Raw genomic sequence first — 25556 nt, 5'->3', positions numbered from 1 at the left:
AGGGCTCCCCAGAGAGAAAATGGTTATGGGAGAGAGGTATCCTCTTCTGGTGACACTGCATCTAGCAAAGGACTGGAAACCATTTCCTCATTCAGGGTGGGCTATGCCAGGGGCCCAGATTTGTCTCGGTAAGTAGCATTTCATTAATGATGAGGCTTCTGAGGCCACGCCACAGTCGTGCAGTTCTGCCTCAATAGCCAAAGGTATAATGGACACCTGAGTGCAGAAACTCACATTCTAAGGACTTGTGAAGGCATTTATCAAAAAAAAAATCCCACTGTGTAGTCAACCGCTTCTCATTCTAATGGTGTTCAGAGCGCAGCCAAGAGAGACAGCTTCATGCAGCAGCAGACCATGAACCATGTGTAGGCACTATGACTGCTCCGAGGGCTCCACAGGAGTGACAGCAGGTGCTGGAGCCTCTGCAGAGAAGGAGTGGGAAGGGCAGAAGGGGAGACACTAATGGCAGTGCCCACTCATTGCGGTTTAGACAGATTCTAAAGCCTCTGTTGTTGGAGAGCCCATTCAAGTGGGCCAATTTATGAGTAACAGCATAATGGATTTAAATTATATCTTAAAATGAGGAAGATATTACCTCTGAAACCCAAATAAGCACAGTATATTTCAGTCTATTTTGAAGTAATAAGTGCTGATAAGAGTGGTTGATTATATATTTCCAGAAGTTTTACTGAAGTAGCATCATGTTGCATTTTATAGGATGCAATGTCCAAATCTGATTGGTAAGTTCTATGACAAGTGTTTGTATATCCCATGTGAGTGAATCTTGTGAATTCCCCTGAAGGCAACCTATCATTATAATGCTATACCTATGTTACTGTAATAAGGTAGATGTGGTTACAATCTTGCCTGCAAAGATATATACATTGGTACAGTTATTGAAATATCCCATGGGGAGATGAATGAAAATGTATTGGTCCTTCAAAGGAGAAGCCAAATTGCTTTGAAAGGATGTAAGGCTATGTATAGAGTAAATTAGCTTGTTGCTAATATTTTCCAGTTGCTCATTGGATAGAGAAATAATTTCAATAATTTTAGGCATGCAGATCTTAGTAGAGGATATGATGGTGTTAAATTATGGTAATCCACTGTGAAGTTACATTTATTTTTATCAGGTTTGAGCACAGGCCAGATTGAGTTATGAAAGGAAGAAAAAAATAGTATCAATGACTAAGGCATGCATACCAAACCCCAGGGGCCTCACTCCATTGCTCTCAACTTCACAGACCTCATGGCTGAGGCAGATTCTCTCATGGACCCCTTATTGTGATCTCTCTGGACCTTCTTTCCCCAATCATATGTTTACAACTTGTTCTCAAAGTTGTCAACAATTGAGGCTCATCTGCACCTTTTGAACTTGGATCCATAGGGCTTCTTTAACTCCTTCAGGAAATTGATCCCCATGTGCCTGTTCTAAAAAGAGCAGATAAAACCTGTGTCACTCTGGCTAATAGAGAAACTACAAAGAAGCCCATGCTCTGCCTTGTAAGGACTTCAAAATAGTCTTTCTTAGAACAGAAATAATAAGGAATTTTCAGCTTCTCTGCTGATTATGTCATGCTGAGGGGAGGGATGTTATTTGCTTGTTTATTTGTTTTTTTATTTTTTCCTGTATATGTGAAGGGCATTCTCTCCAGAACTACGATTTGATCCTGGTTTGGATTCATAGAATGGAATGTAATACTCCTCCTCTGTGGTTAAGTTTCACAGCTTGGGTACTTCCATTAAAAAAGGGATAGAATTCTCACATGTAGACTCTAAAAATCAAAGCAAATGAACAAACAAAACAAAACAGAGAGACTCATAGATACAGAGAACAAACTGATGATTGCCAGAGTGAGTGGGATAGGAAGATAGACAAAAGAGGTGAAGGGAATCAAGAAGAAAAAACTTCAAGGTATAAAATAAGTCATGGGGCTGCAATATCCAGCATAGGGAATATAGTCCATAATATTGTAATAATTTTGTATGGTGACAGAGGGTAACTACACTCATCATGGTGAGCATTTCACAACGTAGGAAAATATTGACTTACTATGTTGTCCACCGGAAACTAATGTAACATTGTACGATTTTTACTCAATTAAATAAATTTAGCCATATGTGGCTAGTGACTCCTGGACACAGAAAGAAAGAGAAAGAGAGAGAGAGTGGGAGGGAGGGAGGGAAAAGTAGAATGGATATGGAAGCCAATGGAAAGCATGATACTCAGAGACTCACGTAGCACACCTCATTATTGGCTTACCCCTTAGGAACAACAGGATAAACTTCCTGCTTCAGTCATTCAGATTGTAAAGTGTGAGTTTACTGTATATTTCTAAAGTTACTGATGTTATTATTCTGTATATGCGGATCATGAAATCAATCGTGAAAACTTTGATGAAAAATGCAATACTTGCCAAAGAACACAGGTCAGTACAAACAGGGATGGAAGGGATGGAAGGGGATGGAGGTCAGTGTTTAATACCACCTAGTGCCTCCAAAAGCTGTATGGAATAATAGCAAGATTGACAAGAATAATTGTGAGGATATTTTTTTGAACTGAATGCATGTGAATAGGGAGCATTTTACATTGCCTTTTCCCCTTAATCAGAAAAATTTAGAAATGTACACAGAACACCACCAGTAAAGTTTCCTTCTTTGAAATTATTGATTTATCTGCAAAGGACTCTTATAGTCAGAAACATGAATGCCCCTCTTCCTGGTTTCTGTGTGCCAAAATTGGAGGACAGGAAGTTTAAGGCATGATAAATTGTCATCCTTAGCTTGCCATTAAGAATTCTTTAAGACTTTGACCAAAATCTACTCTGAGATACTGCCTGTGGCTATCTCAACATCTCTATTTTCAGAGATATATCCTAAATCAGACTTAAATGTGGCAGAGAAATATATAAGAAAATGCCAGTTAATACAATTTTTTAAATCCTAAGCCTGGTTCATGTTGTCAAAAAGGCTGACAACATAAAATGAGATTGTACTGAACCAAAAACCTTAAAGTCTTAAAGCTCTATTACAAATTCATCCTATAAAAGAAGTAAGTGTGTAGGAAAATATCAATTATGCATCAAGACCATCAGCATTATCTTTGTGGGGAAGTTCCTTTTAGATGCTGAATCAAAGAAGTCACAGGTTTGGAGAGACATGGAGAGAGGATCTATGGCAGGTATCCAGGGAAGCCCATATAGTATGAGGAGGGGAAAAAGACATAGAATGGGAAAAAAGCTCAAGGAGAGAAAAGGCAAGCACAGAAAACAAATAAGAGAGATGTTTCTATATCTCTGCATCTATATCTCACAGAAGTATGAGAGATTATTAGAGTTAGAGGGAAGTGTCAAATTCATAAGCATTTGAGGAGGAAAGGATGGGTTGAAAAATGTATTTTTCTGAAAAAATATCTGAGTAATTATTCCATGATAGCTTCTATTAATTGTCCAGGAATATATTGACTTGAAGATTTATGAAGACTTTAAGAATATGTTCCTTTACACAGAAGCTATGGGGCTTCCATGGAGCCAAGTCAAGTCCAAAAGAATGCCAATTTAAGCCAATTGGATGGAAAGTAATATATGTTATTATTCTGTTCATTAAAATTAGTTCTATCTCTCCTACCCTGAGAAACTCCAGTTTTCATCATTCTCATCTTTTCTCTTTAGGTCTACTAGCGGTCAAGAATGAAAAATAGGACAATATTTACCGAGTTTATTCTTTTGGGTCTCACAAATCAACCCAAATTCCAGGTGGTGATATTCATCTTTCTGTTCCTCATGTACATGCTAAGTGTTCTAGGAAATCTGACTATCATCATTCTCACTCTAGTAGATCCTCACCTCCAGACCCCCATGTATTACTTCCTCCAGAATTTCTCCTTATTAGAAATCTCATTCACATCCATTTTCATTCCAAGATTTCTGACCAGCATGGCAACAGGAAATAAAGCCATCAGCTTTGCTGGCTGCTTCATTCAGTACTTTTTTGCTATATTTCTCGGGGCAACAGAATTTTACCTCCTGGCCTCTATGTCCTATGACCGTTACGTGGCTATCTGCAAACCCCTGCATTACGTGACCATCATGAACAGCGGGATCTGCATACTACTCGTGTTCTGCTCCTGGTTGGGGGGATTGCTAGCAATTGTGCCCCCAATCATCCTGATGAGCCAGGTAGATTTCTGTGCCTCCAATGTTCTGAATCACTATTACTGTGACTATGGTCCCCTCCTGGAGCTTGCCTGCTCAGACACAAGCCTCTTAGAAGTGACAGTCCTCTTCGTGGCAGTTATGACTCTAGTGGTAACACTGGTGTTGGTGACAATTTCTTATACATACATTATCAGGACCATTTTGAGGATCCCTTCTGCCCAGCAAAGGTCAAAAGCTTTTTCTACTTGTTCCTCCCACATGATTGTCATCTCCCTCTCTTATGGCAGCTGCATGTTTATGTATGTTAATCCTTCTGCAAAAGAAGAAGGTGATTTCAACAAAGGAATAGCTGTGCTCATTACTTCAATTACGCCCTTGTTAAACCCCTTCATTTACACTCTAAGAAATCAGCAAGTGAAGCAAGCTTTCAAGGACACCGTCAAAAAGATTGTAAAGCTTTAAAAAACAGAATACCTTTCATTAAAAATGCATTTCACTTAGTAAATATGTATTGAGTTTCCAATATTTCAAGTATTGAACTTGCCTTTAAAGATAAAAGCATGAAAGAAATGTGTCCTAATTTCAAGGAATCTACACCTTTGTGTGATATAAACTTTAGTTTATGTAATAAGTTTATAAGAAACAAAATAACATGGTAAATGTTATTAGAGAAGGATGAATGAGAATCTATAAATTAAAGTTGGAAAGAATTAACTGTATTCCAGAAATGCCTTGAAAATTAATAGGCAAAACATTGCTTATTTAGAAGAATAGGAAGATAAGAATTTGGAGTGTGAAACAGAGGCCAAATCATGAAAGTATTTAATTACAAATTTAGTATTTTTTAGAACTAAAAATCAAAAGAAGTTTTAAGAAAGGACATGATATTATCAGCATTGTTTTGAGGAAATATAACATTGGCATTCTTCTTTATCATGGAACCTGGGAGACAGCTTTTATCAAAGTGTCAATAGTTTTAATTTTCTTCCTTTTTTTCATTTATCTTTCAACTGTAGTCATTACGAATCCCATCGTTTCATAAAGGAAAGTTATAAGTACATACATTTGGTCACTTTTCTCCAAAGGAGGTGAAATCTCTCAAGATTTTGTCAACTGACACAACCATTTTCTATAAGTTATGATTAGAAGATGCTTCCACAGAGGAAGTTAGAAGCCTCTCATTTTCCTAGTCAGGATCTGTTGTTTTTCTTAGCTGACATCTTTTTAAGTTAATGGCTGAGATCTCCCAATTCTCTTTTTGGTAGATTTTGTATACTTTTTCTATTATGACTTTGTTTTCATCTCTTTGCTTAGTTTTATAGAATATTAGGAAGGACAAAATCTGTGATAAGGCTCCATTCCTTTAACTTTTCCACAAACTTTGGCTTTTGTTTTTACCTAAAACATGGATCCCTGTTTCATAAGGCAAAAATGAATATAAAATGTCAATAGAATTTTATATCTAGAATGTTTAAAATTAAGAGTCTTAACAACCAACTGGGAATAGATTACCTTACCAACAACTCTGCACATAGATTCAAGGTAATAAAACTTGAATTTAAATAGGTTACCATAGGGCCTCAATTTCAATGAAACAAAGTTCACTTTGGAGACCAAAGTACTTACACACAGTTTAGTAATATCTTAATACATTGTATTTGGAGTACAAGTGGAACATCATTTAGTGTATCTGCATGCTTTATATGTGTTAATATCCTTGAGTGGAGTGATGTTTCCAAGGCAATTAAAAAACAAACCATATTGGACTGATCATGAGGGAAAATTTCTAGAACCACAGAAAATACTGAAGAGTGAAAATTGTTAATACAAGTACTTTTTTATAAAGCCATTGCTATGTTGAAAACCTAGGCTTCCTTGGTGACTAAGCTATAGATTAGTGATGACTTTTAATTTATTTCTAATTCTCTGAGATATCGTCAATAGAAATGTTCTTAAACAGCCAGCATGAATGATTAAGTGTCCCCAAAGTCACATTTCTACCAAAACCTATGGTGAAATGGAAGACAATGAAATATAGTGGTTAATATACAGGCTTTAACCCAAATTCCAGATCCTCAATCCTCTACCAGAGTTTGTGAAAGTTATTTGACCTCTCTAAGGTTCATTTTTCCCCTCTAAAATGTGGATAATAATAGTGTCTATCTTAAGGATAGTTTTGAACATTAAATGAGATTATGGGTATAAAATATTTTGCAAGCCAGGATTTAATATTTGTTTAATAAATGATACCCATTATTATAGTATGATAACTGTAAATAGTATTCTTTTCAAGAAAATGGATTCCACTCGTAAGAGCAGGTATTAAATTGATTGGTCTATTACAAATGGAATTGTAAAAATGTTGGCCACTCTATCTGAAATCCTTCTGCTGCAAGGCCCACATGTGTCCACTCTTCTCATGTCCAGTTGCGTTCTCAGATGGCCAGAGCAATGAAGATCTTACCCAGAGTTCAGATAAAGTCAGTAAGAACACTTGCAAGCAGATGTTAGAACTGGGCTATGGTCAACTCCATGTGCCCTGGATAACTCTGAGTATGGAACAAATGGTAAGAAGTAAGAATAGTTGGTGTCATTCCAACTTTCAGAACACTAGCCAGGGCTTCTCTCAGCCTTTGTGAACATAAACATTTAGAAATGAATTTTGGAATATATCACCTTCAAAATGAGCTTGTCTCCCCAAAAAAGACCAGTCATGCTCTTGTGAATGTGTTCACCTATGCTGGCTTTAAGTTAGTATATATTTGGAAGGTAATCCAACTCATAGATAAGCAAAAGAATGAGTTACTGATTCTGAACCTGAACGATTGGAATATTCAGTGTCTAAATGTGTAAGCTGGTGTGTTTTTTCCCTCCTCACACTACTGTAGACAAGAATCAAAAGAAACAGCTTTACCTCTTAATATATTCAGGATAAGATCAGAGTGAGGAAATAATTAAAACAAGTAAGGGATGATTTGCCACATTTAGGTATTCATTCCTCTATCCTGTCTCCCTTGGCCACCAGTGGTTGTAGGTTTATGGATTACAAATCTAAACAGGTAGTCTTCTCCCAGTGCTACTTATTTATTAGACTTTAAAATAAAATCCAAAACAAAATTAATAATGAGTATTTTTTTTAATCAAGTAAGGTAAGAAGAGTTCTAAAATGACTTGGGCTATCTAGCCTAAGGATCATCTTTAAATTTATCCAGAAGGTCATAAACCAGGACATAAGCTTCTGCCCATGCTCATCACTACACAATATAGCCAAAGATATAGAGACGTCATGAGTTCAGAAGCCAAAAACCCACCCATCTGAGTAACATATGTATCAGGTAGGGAACACACAAGATCATATACCAGAAAAACATATGATGCAAAGAAGAATTATCAGAACAGAAACATCAAGAATTTTAAAACACAGTATTTTCCCTAAAAAATATAAGAATGATACTGTTAAAATGAAAGACAAAACATTGTAAATTTAATGAGGTAAAAAAACTGCTATAAAACACAATAAATGTAATAAAGAACAAAACATGAGGCTGATACAAGAAGAGATAGAACCACAACAAAAAGAGTGGGCTAGAATATCAGATCTAGTACAATCTCCCATACTGCAACATAATAAAATGATTAGAAAACAGAAAATAGCTTTCTAGGGGGAAAAAGATGGCAGTGTGGTAAGTGAGGCAGAAACTGCCTCCCAATACCATATATAATGCAAAAATACAGCCAATACAACTAATCCCAAAAGAGTGACCAGAAAGAACATTGCAACAGATGGCTTACGGCTTACATCTGGGGAAAAGAGAAGATCTCACAGAAAAGGGTAAAGTAGCAAATCCATGATCTGACAGAACCCAAACCCTCCCCTCTCCCCCCACTCCAGCTCACTGGCAGGAGGAAGAGAAATGGAGTAGGTAAGGAGTAGAAGTCAAGGATGGCTAAATACCCACCCCTGAGGACCTACTCTGGGAGCATGAACCCACATTGCATAGTACTCTGGAGATTAGAGGGTTGGAAAGCAAAGACAGGTGGACTACTTGAAGAGATTTAGATTCCAGTCACTTGTGGAGAATAAGTACCCACAACTGGCCACTTGGGGGTAAAAGAAAGGCGGGCACTTTAAAAGACTTCTCAAAAGCAACAGGGCTGCTAAAGGGTCAAGGATTACACAGAGCTTGCTGCTCAAGAGAAAAGGCAGGTGGCCAAATCATCCCAGCACACTCATCACAGTAGGTTGGGACCTTTCAGGAGCTTTAGGCACTCCATCTCTCAGGATGGCATCACAGCACCGAGGCCCCCCATTGTGGTATGCAACCTGTGACTCCTTTCTACCAGCCAGCACTTGCTCACAAACCTGCTGCCCCCACCATCATGCCAAGCATCTGGAGGCAGCCCTTCCTAGAGCAGCTGTAGGGGCATAACACACGGACTCCTCTCTATGCACTCAACCCACTGGCCCTGGCAGTGGAGGCAGGCACTGTGGCCAGGAACCAGGAAAGGGATCCCTCCTCCCTGCAGGCACTGGCACTGCTCACCTGTGACTCCCGCCATAGCTCCAGGTGCTGGGCAGCACCAGAGAATAGAGCTTCTGGGCACTGGGGAGCACTATCAACACAAAGTTATTCTTCCATATTATTCATTAGAAATATGAAGGAGCAAAAGAACCATGTTCAAACCAAAATCACTCAAACACCAGAAAAAGGGCTAACTGAAACTGAAATTACCAATCTTCTTGTTAAAGAATTCAAAGTAAAAATCATAACATGCTCACCGAGCAAAAGAAAAATATTCAAGATCTCAGGGACAACTTCAAGAAAGAGATAGATACTTTGCAAAATACAGTATGTAAATGAAACATACAATGGAGGGATTTAAAATCAGACTAGAAGAAGTAGAGGAGATGGTAAATTGAATAGAAATTAGAGAACAGAAACACAAAGAAGCTGAGGCAGAGAGAAAAAAAGGATCACTAGGAATGAAAGGATAATAATACAACTCTGTGACAAATCTACATAGGACAATATTTGCATTATAGGGATACCAGAATAAAAAGAGAAAGAGAAAAGGATACAAAGTATCTTTGAAGAAATAATTGCTGAAAACTTCACAATCTGGGAAAGGAGATAGTCTCTCAGGCCATGGAAGTGCAGATCTGACAACACAAGGGAACCAAGGAAGACAACACCAAGATGTATAATAATTAAAATAGTAAAGAAAAAGGACAAGGACATAGTATTAAAAACAGCCAGAAAGAAAAAAAGATCACACACAAAGGAAAAGCCATCATGCTATCACCAGACTTCTCAGCAGAAATGTTACAGGCCAGAAGGGAGTGGCATGATATATTCAGTGCAATGAAACAGAAGGGCCTCAAACAAAGAATAAGCTACTGGCAATATTACCATTTACATTTGAAGGAGAAATTAATCAATTTCCAGTTGAGTAACAGTTGAGGAAATGTACCTCCCACAAACCATCCCTACAGTGTTTTTTGAAAGGACTGCTCTAGATGGAAGTGCTCCTAAGACTAAATAACTGTCACCAGAGAAGAGAAAACACCAGCAAAGGAAGAAGACAAATTAATTAATAAGCAAATGCAAAATTAAAACAGCTACCCACAAAGTCAGTCATGGATATACAAGGACTACAGAATATGACACCTAATAAGTAAAAAATGGAGAAGGAAGGAAAAGAAGGGAGAAAAAGAGCAGAACCTTTATATTGTGTTTGAACTAATGAACAAAGCAAGTCGCGTTCCACTGTTAGATAGTAAAGAAACTGCTCTTGAACCTTTGGAAACCACTAATCTAAAGCCTGCAGTGGCAATAAGTACATATGTATCGATAATCACCCTTAATGTAAGTGGACTGAATGAACCAATCAAAAGACATAGAGTTACAGAATGGATACAAAAGCAAGACCTATCTATGTGCTGCTTACAAGAGACTCACTTCAAACCCAAAGACATACACAGACTAAAAATGAAGGGATTAAAAAAGATATTTCATACAAACAATAGCGAGAAAAAAGCAGGTGTTGCAGTACTTGTGTCAGACAAAATAGACTTCAAAACAAAGAAAGTAACAAGAGACAAAGAAAGACATTACATAATGATAAAGGAGTCAGTCCAACAAGAGGGTATAACCATTACAAATACCTATGAGCCCAACATAGGACTACCTACAGTGGGAAAATAAGAGCCTCTTCAACAACTGGTGTTGGCAACACTGAATAGCTACATACAAGAGAATTAAACTGGTTTACTGTCTAACTCCATACACAAAAGTAAACTCAAAATGGCTAAAAGACCTGAGTGTAAGTCATGAAACCATAAAACTCTGAGAAGAAAACAGGTAAAGCTCTCTTGAATAGAAAGATGAGCAACTTTTTCCTGAACACACTTCCTCAGGCAAGGGAACCAAAGGCAAAAATGAACAAATGGGACTATATCAAACTAAAAAGCTTCTATACAGCAAGGGATACCATCCATAGAACAAAAAGGCACCATACAGTCTGAGAAAATATATTCATAAATGACATGTTCAAGAAGGTGTTAACATCCAAAATATATAAAGAATTCACACACTTCAACACCCAAAAAGCAAATAATCTGATTAAAAAATGTGTGGAGGATCTGAACAGACACTTCTCCAAAGAAGAAATTCAGATGGCCAACAGGAAAGACAAGTAGTGTCTCTATAGAATCTTACTACACTGATGGACAGTGACTGTACTGGGGTGTGCGTGGGGGGGACTCGATATATAGGTGAATGAAGTAACCACAATTTTGCTCATGTGAAACCTCCATAAGAGTGTATATCAATGATACCTTAATAAAAAAAACAGAAAACAAGAAACAGTAATGATATTAGCTTATATAGATAGGTAGTTAGATAAGGAAAATATACCACTTAAGAAAGCAGATATATAAATGTGACAGTAAAGTAAAAGAACACCTCAGAAGGCTTGCCATACAAGGAACTATTCAAAAACACCTTGGAAAAAAAATACACAAATAATAGGATAAATGAACCGAGAAGGATCACATGAATAATATGAAACATATCAATAAAAATAGTACATATCAAGCACACAAAGTATATTTTTATCTTTCTTAAAAGTAAAACTCAAAGAAGAATAATAGAATTAAAATCTGTATCCCCAATCAGAATTAAAATTCTAGAAAGCATGTACATAGCTCATTGTAAAGAAAGACCAAAATGATGTACAAAGAAAAAATTCTGTTTTGATCAAAGAACTAAATAGAAATGTTAAATTTAAATAATCCTTAGATGAAAAGGAACAAAGATGAATCTTAAGGTATCCAAACTGAAAATAAAAGAGTATATAACTTCTAAATCAACAAATAAAAAGTGTCCATCCAATGAAAGGTAGGATAAGATAAAAATTTATAATGTAAAATAACTGGAATATGTATAATAAGATGGTAGAAATTAGTTATACTATAATAGTAATTATAAAAAGGATATATCAGTGAATACCATAATAGAAAAGACAGAACCTAAAATCAGATTAAAAACAAAACTAAATAAATCCAGCAATATATTGACACAGTTAAAGCAATAAAAGAGCAAAAAGTTGAAAATGAAAGGAGTGGGTGTCATTGCTCACATGGCAGAATAAATTTTCTACTATTGTGCCCCTACAGAATACGAATTTTGAGAGTCAACTGTGGACAAGTGTGCCTTGTGATCTGAGAATCGAGTGGAGAACTTCCAGCAGACCACTGGAGGAAAAATATCTGAGATTGTGTTGAAGACAATAAGATGAACAGTTTAACTTTGCCCACATCATCCTTTCCTTATGGTGGCAGCTCAGTGCTGAGAAAGAGCTTATAGGTTCATGATTTCTCACACAGGGGAAAGTAAGAGCCTGTTGCAATTAAACCAGCTAATGCATTTATTTCTATAACCTTATAATTAATCTTTCATTAGGTATGCCCTCAACTCTACTGAGACTGAATGTCCACAGGGAAGCTGATGTACCACATGAAGCAAGAAGCAGTTTGCCTGGGTTCAAGTCATATATCTGTCTTCTGCTAGCTGAAGAACCTTGGGCAAGTAATTTATCCAACATGTGCCCTAATTTCCTCCTCTGTAAGATGTGGTTAAGAGTAATAAAATATCATAAGGTGATGGTGAGGTTAAATTAGATAAGCCATGTAACACCCTTATAATAGTACTTATGAGATAAAAACTGTACAAATATTGTTTCTTTTCTTATTTTCTGAAGCCAGTCTCTTATCACCTTGATGGTATTTAACTCTTCAAGTAGCAGTTCTCCATCTCTCTTTGTTGCATCATTAATTTGTTCCACACTTCTAAGTTAATTTCATCAGAATATAGACATGCTCTGCTGCTCCATATATAATTGTTTAAATACTTTCATGCTTTAATGTTTCATTCAGTTTTCATACAGTTTTGGAACTTAAGAAACTTATTAATCTACATATTCAAAGATATTATAAATTTCAGTGAATGAAGATAAGAAGAGGAACTGAAACTAAAAGCAACATGAAAAAGTCAATCCATTTTCATGTCAAATGAATACTATAATCATTCCCACATGTGGAAAAGAACTAATCAAAATTTATAAACATATTATTTGAAAGGAAGAGCAAAAATTAGGGCTTTGTTAGGTTTTAAACTTAAGTTGTTATCCACTAGAAGTAGATGGTTACAACAAAAACAAAAAGATGTGTTTTTATAAACCTCAGAAAAACAAAAGATGTTTTTTATAAACCTTATAGTAACCACAAAGCAAAATCCTGTAATAGATACACAGAAGAGAAAGATAAAGGAACCTAAACAAATCACTATCAAAAAATCATCAAAATTCAAAGGAAGTGGGAAAAAGAAGAAAGGGAAAAAATATTTACAAAACAACCAGCAACATATAACAAAATGGCAATTGTAAGTCCATTACTATCAATAAATACTTTAAAAGTAAATGCAGAACACATATTCCAATGAAAAAACATAGAATTACTGTATGGGTTTAAAAAACAGACCCAACTTTATTCTGCCTACAAGAGATTGACTTTAGCTTTAAGGACACACATAGCCTGAATGTGAAAACACAGAAAAAGATATTCCATGTGAAAAGAAACCTAAAGAAAGCTGTCATACATATGTGTATTTATATCAGACAGATAGGCCTTTGGAAAAAACCTGACAAATAATACTGTTATATACTAATAAAGGCATCAGTCTAACAAGAACATATAAAATTTCTAAATATGTATGCACCCAACATAGAAGCACCTAAATATATACAGCAACTATTAACAGACCTGTTGGGAGAATTAGACAGAAATATAATAATAGAAGGAGACCTTAATTCCCCATTTTCAACAGTTGATAAGTCATGACAGAAAATCAATAGGGAAACTTTGGACTTAAAATACATGATTGATCAGATGGATTTAAAGATATGTACAGAACATTCAATCCAAAAGGGGCAGAATACACATTCCTCTCGTGGAAAATTGGACACTCTCCAAGATGGAGCATGTTAGGTCACACAACAAGTCTTAATAAATTTGAGGAGATTGAAACAATATCAAGAATTCTTTTCTATGAGAAAAAGTTATGTTTAAATATGTGGAGGTTAAACAACATACTACTGAACAATCAGTAGTTCAAAGATGAAATCAAACAAGAAGTCAAAAAAAGCCTTGAGACAAATAAAACAAGAAATACAACATACTAAAACTTAGGGGATGCAGCAAAAGCAGTTTTCAGAGGGATGTCCATACCAAAAAAAAATGTCTATATTATGAAACTAGAAAGATCTCATGTAAGAAATTTAACTTTACACCTGAAAGAACTAGGGAAATAAAAAGAACAAACTAAGCCCAAATTTAGCAGAAGGGGGAAATAACAAAGAACAGAGTAAAAATAAATAAAAACCAGAAAAAAATAGAAAAGATAGAAAAGACTGTTTTTTTTGAAAAGATACACAAAACAGACAAACTATTAGATATACTAACCAAGAAAAATGAGAGAGGACTCAAATAAAATTTGAAATGAATGAGAAGATCTTTCAGATGACATTACAGAAAAACAAAGGATCATAAGGTTACTATCAATGATTATTCAGCAACACATTGGACAACCTAGAAGAAATGGGTAAATTCCTAGCAACAAACAAACTATGAATCATGAAGAAATAGAAAATCTAAACAGATCAATCACTAATAAGGAGATTGAATCAGTAATCAAAACCTTAGCAAACAAAGGTGAGGACCACATGGTTTCCCTAGGGAATTCTACTTAACATTTAAAGATGAATTAATAACAATTCTTCTCAAACATCCAAATAATAGAAGAGGAACACTCCAAACTCATTTTTGTGAGATCAGCATTACCCTGATACCTAAATCACACAAAGATACCACAAGAAAATAAACCTACAGGCCAATATCCTTGATGAGCAGAGATGAAAAAATTTCTCAACAAAATACTGGCAAGCCCAATTTAAAAACATACTGAAACGAATTGTATGTTGTAGCCGAGTGGAATTTATCCCTGGGGTGCAAGTAAATTCAATATAAATCACTCAAATTAATGCACTACATTAACAGAATAAAAGTAAAAACTATAGGATCATCTCAGCAGAGAAAAAAATTTGACAAAACTCAACATCTGTTTATGATAAAAAAATCTCAAGTATATGTAGAAGGAATATACCTGAATATAATAAAGGCCATATACAGAAAGCCCATAGCTAACATCATAATGAAGAAGTAAAACTGAAAGCAAAACAAGGATGCCCATCCTCACCATCCCAATTCAATATAGGACTGGATATCACACCGAAAAAATTATGGAAGAAAGATAAATTAAAGGAGTTCAAATTGGAATGGAGAATTAAAACTGTCTCTGTTACACGTTAAACAGATGACACGTTAAACAGAGAAAACCCAATGCTCTGCACCAAAAACCTGTTGGAAATAATGAATTCAGTACAGTTGCAGGATGAAAATCAACACACAAAATCAGTTGCATCACTATACATTAATAATGAACTATCAGAAAAAGAAATTTAAAAACAATCCCACTTACAATTATATCAAAAAGAATTTTAAAAACTTAGAATAAATGTAACCAGAAAAGGTCTGTACACTGAAAACTGTAAGACACTGATGAAAGAAACTGAAGAAGATACAAATAAATGGAAAGATATGCCATCCTTATAGATTAGGAGACTTAGCATTACTGTCCAGACCACCTAACTAGTCAATGTAACAAAACAGTGGTAGACTAATAGACACTGAGAAGTGACTGGTGGTTACCAAGGGGAAGGGGTTGGAGTGGGTGTGTGGAGTGGGTGGGAGGGATAAAGAGGCACAAAAATGTCTTTCATAAGTTGCTCATGGGAATGGAAGTGCAGCATGGAGAATATAGACATTGTTTACATTGTTTCTGTAATATCATTTATGTTGACAGAGAGTAACTGCACTAGGTGGGGTGAGGATTTAATAATGTGTGTAACTGTTGGAATCACTGTGTTGTATACTGGGAACCAATATAATATTGTATAGCAACTACACTTCAGAAAAAATAAAAAAGTAGAAAAAAAGATTCAATGCAATCCCTATCAAAATATCAATGGCAATTTATGAAGGATTAGAAGACAAAAATCCTAAAACTTGTATGGAATTACCAAAGACCCCAAGTGGTCAATGCAATCCTGAAAGAGAACAGTAAGAAGGATTCCAAACACTACAGTACAGCTGTCCCTTTAAAATTTGTATGTTACAAGTGATGGTATAGTAGGTATTATTTCTGTCTCTGGATTCTTGTCTCAAAATTATGTTTGTGAGATTAGTCCATCATATGTATATAACTATTACCTGCTTTCATATATATGTATGTATATACATATATATGTATATATATATATATATATATATGCCACTGTATATATGGCAAACCCATGTTTCAAATTCAAATATAAACTCTACCTCTTAGCAAGCATGGTTTTGAGAAAACTATTCAGTTTCTCAATTTTCAGCTTCTCAACTTTTCATCTGTAAAATGAGGAGAGTCATCTCACTTACCCATAAGTGTTCTTATAAAGATTATAAGAGACAACATGCATGAAGTACTTAGCACAGGACAAGGGCAAAGAAGAAAAGCTCAATTAATATTATTGACCAAGTTAAAACATTAATTATGTTTAATGAAACATTAGATACTGCCACATTTATCCTACCCCATTCAAATACATGGTAGTTTACTGAACAGAAAAAGTGTTTTATAAAATTTTATGTATTAAATTAATGAAAAAACAGACGTCATGTTATAAAATTATAATCTGCACTATTTCCTTCAGATTTTTTTGGGTTGTGTAGCAACCGACCTTTATTTTTAATAAGAATTGTAGATATTTAAGGTGTACAATATGATGATTTGATAATATGTATACATACTGAAACTATCCCACAGTCAACTAATTACATAGTTCCTCACAGTCACCTTTGTGTTTGTGTGTGTGTGTTTGTGGTGAAAGCATCTGAAATCTTCCAATATTCAATACAGTATCATTGACTATAGTCATTATATTGTACATTAGCTCTCTAGACTTGATCACCTTATATAACTACAACTTTTTATACTTTGACAAACATGGACAGAAAATGACTTTGATTTAGGTAAAAATGAGAAAACTGAACCCAAATTCCTCTTCCTATTTTTGATGTCTCATATGAATAATGGACACCAAAGGGAAATCTTAGAATATAGAGTAGGGGCTGTTTCCTCTCTCTTCATTGGGATGAAGTCCAATCTGGCTACCCTTGGGGAATTCTGAGCAGACTGAATGTGGGGAAAATGGTACTTCCTAACCAAGATTTCCATCTGGCCTTAATAGCACCTATTGTGTATATAACAAGAGCATGCTTGCACATTTATGGAATGTTTACTGGCAGCAGAGCTGCTGGACCGTCATGGGAATACCAGTCGAGGGTAGGGGTGGAATGGAAACACCCATTCTCTCCTGCCTTCCATTCTTAGTACATAATTGGTCAGGTGCCTGCCAGTCATGGAGGAACTGCCCACAGACTTCTGGCTACTTCTAGAGGGGGGTGGGGCATGTCAGGGAGAGAGAGAGCCCAGCAGCCCGGATTTGGAGTGAGGAGAGACTGAGCCACGAGAATAAACCCTCTCATTTCTAAATCTTTTCATTGTTTTCCTTTGGCCTTAGTACATTCATAAGGAACTTACCCTGGGTGGGAAACCCCCTCCTTTGGGAGCCACACTAAAAAATCCCTATGCATGTGAAATGAATCGAGCCTTCTGCTTTTAATCTAGTTCCTAATATTTTGCACATGACCTATTGTGGCATCTTCCTGTCCCCAAAGATACTCACCCCTGTGATATTTGTTTAAACTTTTTATTTCAAAGAGTTCATTCAAATCAATTACACTGTAGATTAATTAGCAATGTTTGAACCTGGACTCTGAAGGGAACCTTTTCTTTGTTCACTCACTTGATCCCCTCACACCTGTTGCAGACTCAAAGGATATAACTACCGGAGTTCTTGTAAATATGAAATTCAGTGGAGATCCAGCTCCATGTTCAGAAAGGTAAATATCCATCTACCAAACTGGGGAGAGTTCCTATCAGTTTCTACCATGTCTATCTTCTCAGTTAACCAGAACACATGAACATTTTTCCTACTGATAGAGTGGAATAATATATTTGGAATTTGATTCTTTTAAATTTATGAAGAAGGAAGGTGACTGGGAATTAATGGGCATTGGTTACTAAGAAGAACTTACAGAATTTTTGTGAGTAGTATTGTGGGGTTGCACAAAAGTAATGTGACAAGATCTACACTGACTTGTTTCTAGTCACTCACACCTACCCAGCTTTGAGTCACACTCAGGATCTTTGTGATTCAACTGTAAGAAGAAGCCATGAAAGATCATCAGAGAGGTGAGTGTAATGAAGTGGGTTTTGACAGATATTCACCCCCTGGAAACTAAAAGAATAAAATTTGGGTTCCAAGTAATGTTCACAATATTCCAGAAAAGGAATCAACAGATAATTCAGAGATACTGCCTTGTTCTGTGATATATAATATGATCTTGAATACTGTCCTGGAAGGAAAAAAGGTAAGCATAGAAACAAATGATTTTTTAAGACAGCCACCAATGGAAGCTTCTGAGAAAACCCTTTCTCTTCAATTCAATGAAAATGCCTCCTGAGTTCTCCTCTACACAATTTTTATCTCCAAGCTGAGGATCTAACCTTACTTTAATGTTTTACAACACTTGTGCTGTAAACACATTAGGTATTGGTCAATTCAGACATTTGTGTGCTATTGTGCAAGAGTTTATTAATTTTTTATTGAGATACAGAGAAAAATTAAATACTGACAGAGAAAAATGTAAGAAAATTTTCAAGGCTCAGAGCACACATAGTCTAGGGAAATGAGTACCTGGGAATGTACCATATGAGGGCACAAGAAGCCTGGATCAAAAACAATAGATGTAATTAGGTAGATTCAATAGGAAGAATCAGGGTCCTGAGCCTAGATAGAGTCCAGAGACATGACCTCTCCTCCAGCATTTGGTATCCTGTGATCAGTGTCTGAATGGTTCTGCATTACCTGGGATGGAACCAGCTAGCAGGTGACAAGAGCCAGCGGCCATGCCACTTCCCTCTAATGCTGTTTAAGAACCAGGGAAATGGATATACAGTGCAATTACACACAGTCCATCCCATACTGGGAAGGGAAAAGCCATGTTTCCCCAGACTCGGGGAAAACACACTTCAAAGATATCTGTAGGAAGTATTTTCCAGCAACTGAGTGAAAACCGTTCTTGCAAAAAACTAATTGGAGTCTTCCGGGAGGATCCTGTCCATTTAAATGAGGGGAGAAATCAGGAGCTCTGGAGAAAGCGATTATGGATGGAAAATGTTTGAATAGCTACAATGTCATTAATTATAGATTGTTTAAATGGAATTGTCTTCCCACTATTGGCATAACTCAAGTACAAATAGCTGACAGATACTTTGGTCAGGTAGGAAAAATTGGTATCATATAAAAGACTGGATATCTACTCAAAAAATAAGTGAAAACAAGAGAATGGAGAAAGCCATGATCTATGCCATCTCCATTTGCGAAATCATGAAAAGCCTATTCATGGGTGAATAAACAAGTTAAAAGGCATTATTTTGAAATATTTAATAAGTAAGTCTCTAGAAACAAACTGTTTTCACATCCCTGATTTACCAGACTGTAAATGGATGATATCCTACATCAATTAGTTTTAGTTTCCCTAAACCTATCAGCTTCAGGTTCCTCCTCTGTAAAATGTGGATTGTAATACTGTATACCTCAGAGAGTGGCTGCAAAGATTAGTTGTGATAAACCATGTAAAGTGTTTAGCACAGTATCTTGCACATAGTAAATATTCAAGGAATGTTAGCTGTTTCTCTAGTTAGATTTGACGATTTGAAGGGAGAATAAAATGGATTTCCTTATCCAGAAGCACCTCTTTTATAATTGAACTCCATCATCAGAAATGTATTTTTCAATAATGTGATATATCTCTAGAATTGATAGTTCAAAGTTATTTCTAGCTTTTGAAGGCTTAGTATTGATTCACTTTCAGATTCTACAATATAAGGAAACTGTGAACAGCTTTCTGAAGAGTAAGACATATGCACTAAAGTGGTAGACCTTTCATATGGTAAATGGCTCACTTATTAAGTTTTCCAGAATTGTAGAAACTGAGGAACAGAAATAGGTAAACTTGTTATTGAAGAAACCAGAGAAAACATTATATATAGAAAATATGGAGGAAAAATAGATTCCTAAAGTTTTTTCCACATTTGTAGAACAAAGAAAATATGTAATTAGGAATCAGGACACATATTGATTATCCTGCCACTAATAAGACAGCCAAATATATCATTTATGTAAAAGAAAAGATCAATCTGTTCTTACTCTCGAAATAGTAGGTTGAACGATGGTCTATGACATCTTCCTTTTGTAGGTACATGACTAGATGGAAAGGGATAAATGATGTTTCACTTAATGTGTAACCAGACAATTTATTTTCACATATAAAATGCTTGGTTCTACTTATTTACCTAACAAATATTTATGTAATTCTTACTGAGTACCTGACATAATGCTTAGCAATTTATTAAGAGTAATAAAAAACAAGCAAACATGAACTGTATACTTTTGGGCTGGGCAGTCAAGAAAGTGGACAAAAATTACCAAGTTAAAAATAAAATATGTAATTGTGAAAAGTAAGTCAGAGCCATAAGAAAAAGAGAATGCAGTAACAAAAACCCCAAGTTCCCAGGAGGTTTGTCTTAGAGCATAAAGCCTCATCTCTGAGGAGGTCACAATTACAAAGAAACACAAAAATTTATCAAGAATAGACACACATGAAGGGAAGGAACTGAGAAAGACCACGAGAAATGTAACTTCCTGAATGAAAGACCGTAGAAAGGCTGGGTTTGGAGAGATGTGTGGGGGCCAATCACAGGAAATTGCAGGCCAAAATAGGGTTTTGATTTTGTTTTTCTACTGCTGATATCCACTAAAAGAGTTTCATTATCAGGTTTTATTTTGGGATTTTTTACCATTTGATCTAGGAATCCTTGTACCATAGACATCATTAATATAATGATAAGAATGTTTAACCCCAGCTTTCTGTTCATACTATTGCCTGAATCATGAAGTAATATGAGTTACCAACACGACCACATTATCAAATGAAGTGATGTCTGCTTGCTTGGAACTCGCACGCTACTCCTACTTTCAGTCCATCTGGACACTCTTCATTTCCAATTTCTACCTTATTTTTACCAACAGAACATGCAGAAGTCAGAGGTCAGTGATGAAAAATTACACAGTGTTAACAACATTCATCCTGGTAGGACTGACAGATGACCCAAATCTACAGATTCTGCTCTTCCTCTTTCTGTTCATCACCTACCTGCTGAGTGTAATTGGGAACCTGACCATCATCACCCTCACCTTTGTAGACGTCCACCTTAAAACTCCTATGTACTTCTTTCTCCGCAACTTCTCCATTTTAGAAGTCTCTTTTACCACTGTCTGTGTTCCCAGATACCTGTATACCCTTGCCACTGGGGACAATACAGTTACCTACAATAGTTGTGCCACTCAGTTATTTTTTATTACCGTCCTGGGTGTGACTGAGTTCTTTCTCCTGACTGCCATGTCCTATGACCGCTATGTGGCCATCTGCAAACCCCTGCATTACATGAGCATCATGAACAGCAGGATCTGTACCACGTTCCTCACAGGCTGTTACCTGTCAGCTCTGATGATTGTCCTCCCACCCTATGTCATGGTCTCTGGGCTCGAGTTTTGTGACTCCAATGTCATAGATCACTTTGGCTGTGATGCTGCTCCCGTCCTGAAGATCTCCTGCTCTGACACAGAGTTTATAGAGCGATTTGTCTTGGTCGCAGCCGTGCTGACACTCACTGTCACCTTGGTGTGTGTGACCATGTCCTACACACACATCATCAGAACCATCCTCAGATTCCCTTCTGCCCAGCAAAGGAAGAAGGCTTTTTCTACCTGCTCTTCCCATATCATTGTGGTTTCTATCACTTACGGCAGCTGCATCTTTATGTATATCAGACCACCTGCCGAAGAATTGGTCTCTCTGAATAAGATGGTGTCAGTACTCATGACTTCAGTTGCCCCAGCAATGAATCCCTTCATTTATACTCTGAGGAACAAACAAGTGATACAAGCCTTCAAAGACATGATCAAAAAGGTTGCATCTCTCTCAAAAAACTGAAAGTCTAGTGAATTTTAAAGGTCAAAAAGTAAAAAACTCTCTATTCCCATTTTAACATTTTTACTGACATATAATTTAACTACCATAAAAGTCACCAGCTATAAGAGCACTATTGAATAAATTCTAGTAAATTAATAGAACTGTGTGGCAAACACCACAATCCAGTTTTAGAATGTTTCCATCACCCACCAAACATTTTTCTGACAGCCACAGGCAGTCATTCAACACTTGCATCCTGTAGCTCAGTACAACCAATGATTTGTTTTCTGTCTCTAGAATTTTGCCTTCTCTGGACATTTTGTGTAAATGGAAGCACATAACATGTAGAATTTTGTGCCCATCTTCCTTAATTTTGCCTAATGTTTTTGAGGTTCACGCATATTGTAACACTTATCAGTAGCTTAATCCTTTTCCCAACAAAGAGTATTCCATCATATGAATATAATACACTTTGTTTATTGATTCACTAGTTGCTGGGCATTTGGATAGCTTCTGTGCAATTGTGAGATATTTGTTTTCATTTCTTTGTACCTACAAGAGGAATCTCTGAGTCATCTGGTATCTACCAATGACTCAGACTAGATGCTATTTTATTATGTCTATTCTCACATGTTTGTGGTGGCACCTGATTGTGGATTTTATTTGAATATCCTGAATGACTAATGCTATTGAGCATATTTTTAATGTGTTTATTATTTGTATACATTCTTTCACAAAATTCCTGTTCAAATCTTATGTGCATTTTTAATTGGGGTTTTTATCTTCATATTGTAAAAATCTTTATATATTGTGATGCAAATTCCATAACAGATGGTTGATTGTAAACATTTTCTCCCAATTTGTATCTCAGTTGTTGTATTTCTTTTTTTAAATTATTTATTAAGGTATGATTGATATACACTGCTATGAAGGTTTCACATGAAAAATCACTCAATTGTATTTCTTGTGTTATTTTCCTAATGGTATCCTAAAAAGTACAAAATTTCCAAAGTCCATTTTTTATAATTTTTTCTTAAATAAATGTGCTTTTAGTGTCTTATCTAAAGTATATGAGCCTAACCTATGCTTCTTAGCTCTTACATTTAAGTATTTGATCCATTTTGTGTTAATTTTTATATATGGTGTGGGTAAGAGCCTAAGTTCATTTTTGCCCATGGATATTCTATTATCCCAGTATGGTTGTTGAAATGACCAGCCTTTCCCCTATTGAATTATGGCATCTTGTTGAAAATCAATTGATCATAAGTGGCTGTTTTTATACTCTCAATTATATTTTATTGATACTTTTATCAACACCACACTGTCTTGATGACTGTGACTTTATAGTAGGTTTTGAAATTAGGTAGCGTGAACCTCCAATTGTGTTCTTTGTCAAAAGAAAATCGGGTAGTCCAAGTCCTTTGCATTTACATATACATTTAGGAAAAGCTTATCATCATTTTAGATTTTAATTCTTGCCCATTACCTCCGCTTTTGTACCATGATCCCACACTGTTAGATTTATTAATCATTATTTCCTTTTAGCTGAATGTATTGACAGAATGAATTGAGAAAAATTCCTTTATGCACCGAGCCTTATATAGCATTACAACATTTTAGTTCATTATCTTCAGAGCCAGGAAAAGTTATAATTCCTAGAAATATAACTTTGGGAAACTCTTGATACACATATGCATCAAGTTTCATGCATAGAATTATTGATACATTACTCTTCCTAGTCGTGAAAATCTGGAAATACAATCTATGCCCATCAGTCAAAGAATATATTAATCATGTGTGCTCAAAGTCACACAATGGTATACTGCAAAGTCAGTGAACACAGTTTAGCAATATGATAAGCATGAAAAAATTTCATAAAAAATAATCGGGGAAAACAAGGCAAAGAAAAAGTATATACCTTAATTGTATTCACACAAAAGTTTTTTCTTTAATATACAACTAGACAATATAAATCATATTAAATTCTTTGATGGGAAAGCTACAATGAAAATTAAGGAAATTTTCAAAGAAATGAGTGAACTTATGTCTTGGGGAATGGGGGAAAAGGTAAATGTGATGCTGACAGGCAAATGGGACTTTTTTAAGGTTATGGCAGTGATCTATTTCATAACCTGATTGTTACTTACATTGAGTGCTTACTTTATACTTGTCTTTTTTAAAGCACACAGATGTTTTATGCTTGCTTGATTTATGAGCAAATTGTTAAAATAAATAATCAATATGGAATAATAGCCAGAAAAATTATTTTATATTTAAGGAACCCAAAGAGAATATTTGTTCAGCTACATGCACATTAATTGGAACATCTGGATGAAATAGATAATTGCCTATGAAAATGTAATTTATTAAATTGACCTAGGGAGGCAGAAAAGCTAAACTGACCTCCATAGAAGACATACAGAAGGTTGAGAAAGAGGTATCCTTCAAAATGCAGCAGGTCTTTTGGATTGGTTTCAGAGGTTAACTCCTCCAAAACTTTAAAGAGTCAATAACTGCTTACTTAGTACTCCTAGATAACTTTGAAGCTGAAGTCTTTTACACTGATTATGGTTCATTGAGTCGAAAAAGCTTTTCTTGAAACTTGAGGATGTAGTTTTTATGTAAGTTTCTTATCCACTGAAATTACATGTGTAAATGTCAGCAGATTTAGTACCATTTTTCACTCCATAGAATCAACTACAGAACAGTTTCATGCATTTATTTGACTCTGTTTTACCAATGAGTGATATATCGTTGAAAGTTCTCACCTAGTTTATGCTGAGAATTCTGTGAATGTCTCACCTTCCAATGTGATCTATATGCCTATCTGATTTATCAAGTCCAACCATAGTTGGTTTTAAAAGATTTAGTTATTGCTACACCATAGTTGTAGTCAAAGACATGCTCTGAATCCCAGACCTGTATGGTGCCTTTGATTTATACAATGTCCCACAGGTCTAAGGGGCAATGAGGGAGAAGCAATACCTCTACAACTTCCCCTACCATACATACCCCACTATCCACAGCACATGCACAAGGCAGATGAAGCTGAAAGGAACCTGGAAAGATCTTTCTACACTGACTCACACTCCAGAAACACTAATGGAAAAGACGGATAAGTTTGAATTTTTTTAACTTTGAAAAAATGTCTGCGAGGCACAGAAACATGAAAAGATGTCCAACACTACTTATCATCAGGGAAATGCAAATCAAAACCACAATGAGATATCACCTCACACCAGTTAAAATAGCTTATTCCAACAAGACAATAAATAACAAGTGTTGGGAAGGATGTGGAGAAAAGAGAGCCCTTGTACACTGTTGGTGGGAGTGTAAATTGGTGTGGCCACTATGCAAGGCAGTATGGAGCTTCCTCAAAAAATTAAAAATAGACATACCATATGACCCAATAATTACTTCTGGGAATTTATCCCTCCAAAAATAGAAGTGTTTCATTTTTGTGTTCATCAATAGGTGAATGGATAAAGAAGTGATATGTGTATAAACACTAGAATACTACTCAGCCATAAAATAGAATGTAATCTTTCCATTTGCAACAACACGGAAAGACCTAGAGAACT

General features: G+C 35.8%; 2 protein-coding genes across 2 annotated transcripts; both read left to right on the top strand.

Moving 5' to 3' along the window:
• The first annotated feature begins 3689 nt into the window (after positions 1–3689).
• LOC118970527 (olfactory receptor 6C4) lies at positions 3690–4619 on the top strand. Its single transcript, XM_037017153.2, has one exon. The coding sequence runs from the start codon at positions 3690–3692 to the stop codon at positions 4617–4619; it is 930 nt and encodes a 309-aa protein (XP_036873048.2).
• A 16438-nt stretch (positions 4620–21057) lies between these two features.
• Positions 21058–21996, top strand: LOC108394101 (olfactory receptor 6C2-like). The gene has a single exon (XM_037017147.2). The coding sequence runs from the start codon at positions 21058–21060 to the stop codon at positions 21994–21996; it is 939 nt and encodes a 312-aa protein (XP_036873042.2).
• The last annotated feature ends 3560 nt before the right edge of the window (positions 21997–25556 follow it).

The sequence above is a fragment of the Manis javanica genome, chromosome 10, assembly GCF_040802235.1.
Source record: "Manis javanica isolate MJ-LG chromosome 10, MJ_LKY, whole genome shotgun sequence".
NCBI classification, from domain to species: domain Eukaryota; kingdom Metazoa; phylum Chordata; class Mammalia; order Pholidota; family Manidae; genus Manis; species Manis javanica.
Note: the sequence above shows the minus strand (reverse complement) of the source record. Positions and strands in the feature narration are given on the sequence as shown.